The 11081-nt window shown below is 41.6% G+C and overlaps 1 protein-coding gene across 8 annotated transcripts in view; it reads right to left on the bottom strand.

Annotated features, from left to right (window-relative positions):
• SHLD1 (shieldin complex subunit 1) overlaps positions 1–5345 on the bottom strand; it is an 82685-nt gene extending 77340 nt beyond the window's left edge. For 5 of the 8 annotated variants that reach the window (XR_003423914.2, XR_008289199.1, XM_027069607.2 and 2 more), the window contains exons 1-2: positions 1129–5345; positions 5–189 (exon numbers count right to left, since the gene is read on the bottom strand). Coding sequence is in view for 6 of the 8 variants with exons in the window: in XM_027069607.2 (XP_026925408.1) it covers positions 5–182 (178 nt within the window). In the remaining 2 variants the exon portion in view is untranslated. Of the gene's footprint in view, positions 1–4; positions 190–1128 lie in introns of those variants that run through there. The other 3 variants (XM_015078170.3, XM_015078171.3, XM_053200235.1) reach the window with 3 other exon arrangements.
• Positions 5346–11081: the final 5736 nt, after the last annotated feature.

Raw genomic sequence — 11081 nt, 5'->3', positions numbered from 1 at the left:
TTACCTGGATCTGCATCAGAAGAGCAAGGACTAGAAAGGGCTTCTACAGAACTAAAAGCTTCACTGTCGGCCTCTTGGTGGGGTCTCTGCAGCACATAATCTCTTATGTCATAAACTGTTGGCAAATCCAAGGCACTGCTCTCCTCGGACTGGCTGCCTGGAGTGGCTTCCTGGGTCGCCATAGTCCTGCTGTGGAGAAAATAATTCAATACAAGAAGCATTGCCTAAGAGGAGGCCCCCATTTCAGTCACAGCTTGAAGGACTAAAGTTCCAGCGCCTTAAAGGCCAAACAATACTTTGGCCAAAATACTTTCCCATTAGTAACAGTCTTCCTTGTGCTTACTTTAGACCCAGTATTTGTTTACCATGTTTCTTCATCATGAGAAACAAATACTCTCGACACAGAAAGATTAACAATTTCAGCTGGAGAATAAACCGCATGTCTGATAAGGATGAAGCACTGTGCAACACGATAATCCAAGGACTACAAGAATATGTAATGAGAAGAGAGACTGTCTGTGATACATTATGTGGAAAAAAGATTTTTAAACAATAGGTAGGGTTTGATCCAGACTTTATAAAATGCAGAATCATGTGTGGGGTGTGTGTGTGTGTGTGTGTGTGTGTGTGTGTGTGTGTGTGTGTGTAAGTGAGAAATACACATATCTATAGCTAGAAAAAAAGCATCTGGAAGGATAAATCCCAAATAAACTTCAATGGTAATTAATTCAGTGGTTTAATTGCTGACTAGTGAGATTACGGGTGACTTGTATTTTTATCTGTGGCCTAGTCAAACATGCATTCAGCCAATGATTTAACACGCCAGGCCCTGGGTATACAAAGGTGAATGTAATAGACCCTTCCTTCAAGTTGCTCACAGTTTGGGATGATGCAGACGCACCAACATACCATGTAAACACAACGACAAGACAGAGAAGAACCCAGAAAGCAACAGTAAGTTTTCTGGAGAAGGTCATCTCCAAGCATGGGACAGGCCAGGCCAATGCCTGGGGGACAGCGCAAATGCAAGTAGAACCAGCTTGGGCAACCACAAGTGCCATGGGGTGCTAGGAGTTTAAAGTGAGAGTCAAAGAACAATCGCACATGGGTAACTGGGGAGAGACAAACCTTGTGGTTTCAGCTGGATGGCCGTGGGGCTCTTCTGTTCCCAGCTCTGGGAAGGACAGCGAGGCTTGGCTGTTGATAGCCACTTGGATGCACAAACGCTCCAGCTGAGCTTTCGAGACCACAAAGGTGCTTTATTGGGTTCATCACTTGGACATTTCTTGTTACGTTGGTGTTCCAAAAAAATAAATAAATAAAATAAAATAAAATTAGGTGTTCCTCATCCTCCCTCCCCAGGTAGACCCCGATCTACTTGTGGGTACTGGATTCTCTGTTGGAAGGTTCTTTACAGTGCATTCAGCTCTGCCCACCTCTCTATAAAATAACTACGGGCCTGGGGAGAGCCTAAACCCTCTGCAACTCTCTGCCTCATAAATTTCTGTAATCAATAAATCATATTGTAGCCAACACCACGCGTCATGACTGCCGTGGGCCGCCATGTGCCATGCAGAGGAGTTTACACGGTCAGATCTGCAGATTTGGCAGCTGGATGGGAGATGACTTTATAGGGCTTCAGCCCAGTGGCCAGCAATCTTAGAAGCAACAGGAATTCATTCAGCTGCCATGGTCCTGGTGAGAGACAAGGAGCATGTGAACTAGGGTAGGGTAATCAAGAGCAGGGGGCAGATTAAGAACATATGTAGGAACTAAAATGAGAGTAGAACTTCATCACTGAACAGGCAAAGGGGCTAAAGAGAAAGAGAGTCAATGAGGAATGGCAGCTTTAATGACTGGGTTACTTTATCTAACTGCGTTAGAGAAGGAATAGTTTTCGGAGAGGGTGGTATTCCAAATTATGGAATACTGTACAGCTGTTAAGATGACAGTTGGAACCTGAAAGATCTCAAAGACATATGTTTGAATGAAACAAGCAATTTCAGAATAACAGGAACAGTATAATAATAAGGGTAGATAACATTTATCCAGTGCTTGTTGGGTGCCAAGCACTGTGCGAAGAGCTTCATCTGCAATAGCCCCATGAAGCAGGCAATCCTACCACGGCCCTCATTTACAATCAGACAGTCAGACACAGAGAGAAGTCGAGTAACTTGCCCAAAGAAACTTCATCTAGAAAATGCCAATCTGGAATGAACCCACCTCCCAGACCTCCCAGCCTCCTGTGTCTGCACAGCCCAAAGGACCACCCTATCAGGCAAAGATAGGGTGTGTATAAAAACAAATCAACAGAGAGGCCTGGCAAGATTCCTCGTTTGAGGACAACGGTCGCATGCTGTTGTGGACATTCGCCCATGCAGAGAGTGAGCCAAGAGAGCAAGCAGCTGATTGCTTCTGAAAGAAGCAGAGGGATCAAGGTTCCCAAAGAAGCAAGAACATCCTGTCTCTTCACACATATTACATTAGCCAACCAAGCCTGAAGTTTCATCAAACACCTCTGCCATAGGCATCTGTGTCTCTTCCTTCTCCCCTCGTGTTAACAAACACTGCTCTGGAGGCTTCTGGAAGGGAAAAAATAGTTCCGTGAAGGACAGCAGTACATCCTGCCTGCCTGTAAAGAAGCCTTGACATTGACCATCAAGCAAGAGTGTCATTAGTGATACAAGCAGCAGATTGATGTGATATCTGTCTTTTCTTTTAGAAATCACTGGTATTAAATGTCAAATATATTCCAAACTGGGCATTTGAACAAAAAAAAAAAAAAAAAAAAAAAAAAAAAAAAAAAAGGAAGAAAGGAAGGAAAGAAGGAAGGAAGAAAGAAAAAAGAAAGTTTACTGAAAGGCAGAATCTGGTTTATTCCAAAGTAAGAAACTGTACATGCAAAACATTCTTTGGAATTCTGAAGTTGCCCAGGAGAAAACAAGTAATAGGTACAGATGAGACCCTTCCTATGGCCTGTAACCACCTAAGCTGACAAGTACGATGCAATGATTATCTCTGCCCTAAAACTTTTAACACAGGGTTCCACTTTCTTCTCCAGAAGAGCTTATTTTCCTCTCTTAAAAGTACTTGGGGTACCTGGCTGGCTCAGTCAAGAGAGCATGCGGCTCTTGATCTCAGGGTTGTGAGTTTGAGCCCCACATTGTGTGTAGAGATTGCTTAAAAGGATCTTTCAAAAAAAAAAGTGCCGAGGCACCTGGGTGGCTCAGTCTGTTAAGGCCTCCAACTCTTGGTTTCGGCTCAGGTCATGATCTCATGGTTTCATGGGTTCAAGCCCACATCGGGCTCTGCACTGGCAGTGTGGAGCCTGCTTTGGATTCTCGCTCTCCTTTTCTCTGTGCCCTTTCCCTACTTGCCCTGTCTCTGTCTCTCTCAAAATAAATAAATAAAACTTAAAAAAACAAAAAAGGCTTTAATTATACAATCTAAGTGTTCTTTTCCAATACCATAGGGGCACAGGCACAAGATGTCTCTCAGTACATCAAAACCTGCTCACCGAGAGAAGACAGCCATTCTCCCATGACTACAGATTCTTACCAACCTATAAATCCAAGTCAGTCAGGGTCCTCAGATAAAAAGCTGTTTAGCTTCATCTCTTTTTTCAGCCAAAGGTCTTCCCTCCCTTCATGTTTTTACAGTGAAAAGTTTCAAACATAAAGAAAACTGGAAAGAATTATCTGATGAACAGTCCTATAGCTACCGTCTAGATTTCACAATTAACATCATACTATGATTTTCTTTATCATAAAACTATCCACCTGTCCAAGTCTTTAGTCATCTTTAATTCTTCTTTTTTTACATATTTCCAGTGACCTGTAATGAAAGGTTCTGAGTTAGTGCCCGGTACAATCAATTTGCATTTCCAAATGCTCACACTGTTAGCTAAGTGAAGCGAGTCAGAGGAGGATCAAAGTGGAGCAAGGAGCAGGGCTGGGAAGCTCTGCAGAGCAGTCCAGAGATACGCAGGGTCTCTGAAGTTAGAGACTCACTTTTTAGCTGTGTCACCTTGGGCAAGTCACTAACGTCTGTTTCCTCTATCGATAAAAATGGCTTGATGCCTATGCTTACCTCATAGGGTTGTCATAGGAATTATATGAAATTAATGGATGGAAAATACTCAGTAGAGAATGCATGCTCAATAATATCTAGATCCAGTAAGTCAAGTAGTAATAATTAGAAAAGAATTTACAGGCTTCCATCTTCCCAGTCTACCTCCTATCATTTGCCCTTCTATTTCCCATTCAGTAGCCATCTTACTTCTTTCATTCTTATCCAGTGTATTTTATAGTCCATTATCTTGTCAGTACCCTAAACTTCCCTTCCCGAACCATTGTGTTCTTTTATCACACCCGTTTGGCAAAACCCTCGCCTAGATGAACTCAGTTTATCTCCCCCCTCTGCAGGGCTAGACATGAGTCACTGAATAGAGCAAGCTGGCTCACTCTAACTGAATAAACATCAACTAGAAATGGGCTGTTTGGCCACATGAATCTTGAGATGTTTATCTCATTACTTCCTCTTCCCCTCTCCTTGACTCTTGTGCTTTCTCCTGTCTTCTTCAACTCAGACGCTTCCCATCTGTCACACGCCTTCCTGCTCTTTTCAGTAGATCTGCTCACTTCCTAACTGACAAAGGAAACAGAATCCAGCAGAGAGGAACTTCCTCTACCACCCGTCAAGCAGAACAAAGTCTCCAACGTCTGCACACTGCTTCACTCCTCTTCACAACACAGAGCTGTCCCTCCTGTGGCAAAGTCCAACCCTCCACCTGCACCTTAAATCCTGCTCTCTAGACCCTTCAACAAGCCCTTAGTGACAACAACCCCTTCTCTCACTTCTCTCCCACTGGATCTTCACTTAGATTTTTCAATATGCCCAAATTGCTCCCATTTTCAACAAAACCTAGCATGTAAGAGAATGTCCTTGTTCTTTGGAAATGCCACTCAAACATTAATTGGTAGGGGGAAAGGTGTGCACAACACACTCTCAAATAGCGCTCTGTGTGTGTGTGTGTGTGTGTGTGTGTGTGTGTATGAGAGAGAATGGTAAAGTAAATTGATGGGGCAAGTATAGACAGCTGGTGAATCTGGAAAATGCTATTTGGGAGTTCCTTGTACAAGTCTTGCAATTTTTTGAAGGTATAAAATCATATCAACATTAAAAGTTGTCAAGAAGTGGTGCCTGGGTGGCTCAGTCGGTTATAGCGTCTGTCCAACTTACAGCTCAGATCACGATCTCATGGTTTGTGAGTTCGAGCCCTGCATGGAGTTCTCTGCTGTCAGCACAGAACCTTCTTTGGATCCTCTGTCCCTCTCTCTCTCTCTCTCTCTCTCTCTCTCTCTGCCCCTCCCCCACTCCTTCTCTCTCCCCCTCTCTCTCTCAAAATTAAATAAACTTTTTTTTAAAGTTGTCAAGAAAGTGGGGTGCCTGGGTGGCTCAGCTGGTCAAGCAACAGACTCCTGATTTCAGCTCTGGTCATGATCTCATGGTTCATGAGTTGAGACCCACATTGGGCTCCACGTTGCTTGCTTGGGATTCTTTCTCTCCCTCTCTCTCTGCCCCTCCCTGGCTCCCGTGTGCAAGCTCACTCTCTCTCTCTCTCTCTCTCTCTCTCTCTCTCTCTCTCTCTCAAGCAAAGGTTGTCAAGAAAGAAAGAAAAGTGAAACGGAAATCTTTGACACCTGCACTCCCCACAGCCAGTCTCCTCTCCTATCCACAAAATTCTCAAAAGTCTAAATTGGTTCATTTCCCCATCTCCACCAACTCAATCACTCTAGCATACGACTTCTAGAAACTCCTTCTTCTGCCATCCTTTGTTTGCTTTCCAGGGAACCACTCTCCTGTCTTCCCAACTCTTTGCCTTTGTTCCTTCCATCCTGCTCTGTGGCTCATCCTCCATCCGCAACTGGACTTTCTCCATGTTTAGCCCAAGGCTCTCTCCTCTTCTTTCCTCCTCTGATACATTAATCACCATCCAGAAATTTCTCTCTAGCCCAGATCCTCCAACACCAGGCCCCACTGCTTTCCAGGCTTCAAGCATAATGGCTTTTCTTCAGGTTCTCCAATAAGCCCCACTTCCTCCCACTACACTTGTCATTCCCTTCCCTAAATAACTCTTCTAAAAAATGGAAGAGGAGCAAACACTTCCCAATTTAGTCTAAGCTCAGCATCAGCCTGATACTAAATCAAGACAAAGACACCACAAAAAACTATAGACCAATACTATGAAAACAGAAACAAAAATCCTTGACAGAATACTAACAAACCAAACCCAGCAAATACAAAAAGGATTAGACTCCATGACCAAGTGGAACTTACCTTAGGAATTCAAAGTTGTTCTAACATCTCAAGATGAATCAATGTAATATACTATATTAGAATAATGGACAAAAAGAATAAAGGACAAAAACCACAATACACACACACACACACACACACACACACACACACACACACAGCATTTGATAAAGTCAAACACTCTTTCATGATCAAACCACTCAACAACTAGAAATAGAAAGGAACTTCCTCAGTCTGATAAAGGGTATTTTTTGAAAAAAAAAATGCATAGCTAGCAGCATATTTTGTGGTAAAATGTTTTCCCCCTAAGATCAGGAACAAGACAATGATGTCTTCTCTGATCACTTCTATTCAACATTATACTGGAGGTGTTAGCTAGCACAATGAGGCAAGAAAATGAAATAAAAGTCTTCTATATTAGAGAGAAGTAAAACTATTTCTATTAGCAGAAGGTGTGATTTTGTGGATAGAAAATCTCAAGGAGGGGCACCTGGGAGGCTCAGTCGGTTAAGCGTCCGACTTCGGCTCAGGTCATGATCTCACAGTCCATGAGTTCGAGCCCCGCGTTGGGCTCTGTGCTGACAGCTCAGAGCCTGGAGCCTGTTTCGGATTCTGTGTCTCCCTCTCTCTCTGACCCTCCCCCCGTTCATGCTCTATCTCTCTCTGTCTCAAAAATAAATAAATGTTAAGAAAAAATTAAAAAAAAGAAAAAAGAAAATCTCAAGGAATCCACTTAAAAAACGGGTAGAACCATGAAACAAGTTAAACAAGATTACTGGATACAAGATCAATATAGTAAAATTATATGCAAATGATTTTAAACTGCCAATAAAAAATATGTAAAAATACTGTGTAAATATTTACATACACTAGCAATAAATAATCCTAAAATTAAATTAAGAACATAACTCCATTTACAATAGCATCAAAAAAGATTAAGGGGCGCCTGTGTAGCTCAGTTGGTTGAGTGTCCAACTCTTCATTTCGACTCTGCCATGATCTCACAGTTTGTGGGACTGAGGGCCTCAAGGGGCTCTGTGCTGACAGTGCGGAGCTTCCTTGGGATTCTTTCTCTCCCTCTCTCTCTGCCCCTCCCATTCTCACACTCTCCCCCAAAAATAATACACTTAAGAAAAAAAACAGCATCAAAAAAGAATAAAATACTTAGGAATATAGTTAATAAAAATATGTGAGACAGGCACAATGATAACTGAAAAAAAAAAATTTTGAAAGAGGGGCTCCTGGCTGGTTCAGTCAGTAGAGCATATGACTCATGATCTCGGGGTTATAAGTTTGAGTTCCACGTTGGATGTAGAGATTACTTAAAAATAAAATCTTTTTAAAAAGAGTTGAAAGAAATTAAAAATCTAAATGAATAGAAACACATCTAATATTTTAATATTTTAAGATGGCAATATGGCTTGAATTGATCTATAGATCAATGTAATTCTTAGTTGCATCTCAGTTGTGTGTGTGTTTTTTTCTATTTGCAGACATTGACAAAAGTACTTAAAAAATTCATACAGAAATTCAAGGGAACCAAAATAGCTAAAACAATCCTGAAAAAGAACAAAGTTGGAGGACTCATTTTTTTTTTTTTTAATTTCAAAACTTAGTAAAAAGCCACACTAATCAAGACTGTGAGTACTGGCATAAGGATGGACATATAGATCAATGGAATAGAACTGAGAATCCATAAGTAAAATGTACAGTTATGGTCAATTGATTTTCCAAGACATAGGAAAAGGAAAGGGCAGTCTTTTCACTGAGACAAGTGGATATCCACATACAAAGTTGCCAGCACTTTGGAAAACAGTTTGGTAGTTCTTCAAAAGGTTAAACGAGGTTACACTTGGACCTGGGAAGTCCACTGCTAGGCATATGCTCAAGAGACATAAAAACATATATCCAGGGGTGCCTGGGTGGCTCAGTTGGTTAAGCATCCAACTTTGGCTCAGGTCATGATCTCATGGTTTATGAGTTCAAGCGCTGCATCGGGCTCTGTGCTGACAGCTCAGAGCCTGGAGCCTGCTTCAGATTCTGTGTCTCTCTCTCTCTCTGCTCCTCCCCTGCTTGCACTCTGTCTCTCTTTCTCAAAAATAAATAAACATTAAAAAAATTTTTTTAAAAAACATATGTCCACACAAATATTACACAAATGTTCACAGCAGCCTTTTTTTTTTAATTTTTTTTTAATATTTGTTTATTTTTGAGAGAGAGACAGTGTGAGCAAGGGAGGGGCAGAGAGAGAGGGAGACAGAATCGGAAGCAGGCTCCAGGCTACGAGCTGTCAGCACAGAGCCCAAGGCACGGCTCGAACCCATGAACCATGAGATCATTGAACTGAGCCAAAGTTGGACGCTTAACCAACTGAGCCACTCAGGCACCCCTCAGCAGCTTTATCCACAATAGACAATAAGTGATAACAATCCAAATGTCCATCAATTGATAAATGGATGAATAAAATGTAGTATATGCACACATGGAATATTTTTCAGCTTTATAAAAGAATTAAGTTCGAATACATGCCACATGTATACTTAGTGATAAAAACCTAGTGTTAAAAAACAAGACAACAGATCCAAAATGGTTTTGCTTGTGCTAAACCCCACAACCAATCAGGAATCGCCTCATCAGCACTAGTTGGGTAATCTGCCAGATAGAACCTTGCCATCCCCTAAAGAGGAGTAACCATGCAATAACCAACCTGCTTTTTTGGCCTAGTATCACTTTCTTGTTCCTGCTCCCTTCTGCCTATAAGTCTCTCATTGTGTTCAACTCCTCAGAGCTCCTTTCTATCTGCTAGACTGGATCCTGCCCAATTCAAATTGCTTTTTGTCTCAAATTAACTTAGAATTTTAAATATGCCTCAGTTTATCTTTTAACACTAGTAAAGAAAGACCACATGTTGTATGATTTTATTTGTATCAAATGTCCAAATTGACAAATCTATAGAAAGTAGACTAGTAACTACCTAGAACTGAAAGGTCAAAGTGAATGGAGACTGCTAAGGGGCACAGGGCATTTCTTTGGGGTGATGGAAATGTTCTAAAATTAGATTGGGGTGGGGGGGTGTGCCTGGGTGGCTAAATCAGTTAAACATCCCGCTCTTGATTCTGGTTCAGGACTCAGGTCATATACAGGTCATGATCTCATGGTTCATGGGCTGGAACCCCTGATGGGCTTTGCAATGACAGTACAGAGCCTGCTTGGGATTCTCTCTCTGCTCCTGCCCTCCTTGACCGTGCACTCTCTCCCTCTCTCTCTCTCTCGCTCGCTCTCATTCTCTCTAAATAAATAAACTTTAAAAAATAAAGATAAAAATAGATTGTAGGGATGGCTGCACAATTCTGGAAATATATGAAAAGCCACTGAATTTTACATCTTAAACAGGCGAATTTTATGATATGTATTTATTGCTTTAAAAAGCTGCTTTTTAAAAAGGAGAAGAACCCAAGGGCATCCGGTCACACTGCCTGCAAATTTACGGGGTTTCCCCAAAGAGGTGTCTGCAGAGGCCATGTGTTGTTGGGGTGGAGGAGGGGTGGTACGGGAAATTGGAAGTGTGCCAGGGGAAGCCGCCATAACTTCCCAACTATGAGACTGATCTGATAACATTGCCTAGACTCCCTGCCGATTCCCAATCCCAGGGTACTCCTTGTTCCACGAAGACAACTGATAGAGAAAAATTGCAAAGTCCCGTTTACACTCACCGACCGGCAACAGCAGCACAGCCAAATCCGGAAGCGGAGGCGCCATATTTGTTATGGGAAAGGAGGGTTTGAAAGGAAGTCACTGGAGCCACCTTTGCTGAGGGCAAGTGAGGGCAATAGAATGTAGCTACCGCCATCTTGACTGAGGGCATTGGCCAAGCCAGTGAAATTTTTCGCCCTTGACTAAACTTTACCGAAGGCTTATTGGTAAATGCTCTTGGTGGACGTTGAAGAAAACAGGAAACATTTTTAATTTTAAAAATTTAAATGCCTACGTTTTAAAAAACATAAAGAGTAGAGAGAAATTAACAAAGAGAATGAAAATATTTTAGTATGTTGCGTGCGACTTAGCCATACACCAGTGCCAGAATTGCAGGATCACAGAAAGGAGACTGAAGGTCATTGTCCCATTTCACCATCTTCTTGAAAGAGTCCTGTACACTCACATCCTCCTACAGATTCCTATCTTAGAATAGAATCCCGTAATTTAGGGAGTCCTTCACTTGAGAAGAATTTTTTAAATAATGCTAGCTGAGGTTTGGCCAACCACATGCTGAATTTGAAGGCAAATAAAAATAGAAGCAGAAGTAAAAACATATTCAGACAAACCTAACACAGCAACTGTAAATTTCATTTTTTCTTCCAGCATTGGTAGTCAAAGTGTATAGATTCAATTTTCACCCTTTTTCATGTAATATATCTTATAAAATATTATTATTATTATTATTATTATTATTATTATTTGAGGGAGAGAGAGAATGTGTGTGAGCTGGGAAGTGGAGAGGGAAAGGGAGAAAATCTTGAGCAGGCTCCACGCTAAGTGTGGAGGTTGTGGGGAGAACTCCATCCCAGGACCCTGGGATCTGACCTGAGCTGAAATCAAGAGTCGTCGCTCAACCAATTGAGCCACCCAGGTGCCCTAAAAACATTCTTCTAAAGTAACACAAATTGTGATTAGAGAAAGCCTGGAATAATACTAAGTTGCTTTCCTGTTTGTTTCATAAAGTGACAAACTCAAATATAATTAAATGAAATTATCTGAATTATTAT

The sequence above is a fragment of the Acinonyx jubatus genome, chromosome A3, assembly GCF_027475565.1.
Source record: "Acinonyx jubatus isolate Ajub_Pintada_27869175 chromosome A3, VMU_Ajub_asm_v1.0, whole genome shotgun sequence".
NCBI classification, from domain to species: Eukaryota; Metazoa; Chordata; class Mammalia; order Carnivora; family Felidae; genus Acinonyx; species Acinonyx jubatus.
This window is presented reverse-complemented; position numbering and strand designations above follow the sequence as displayed.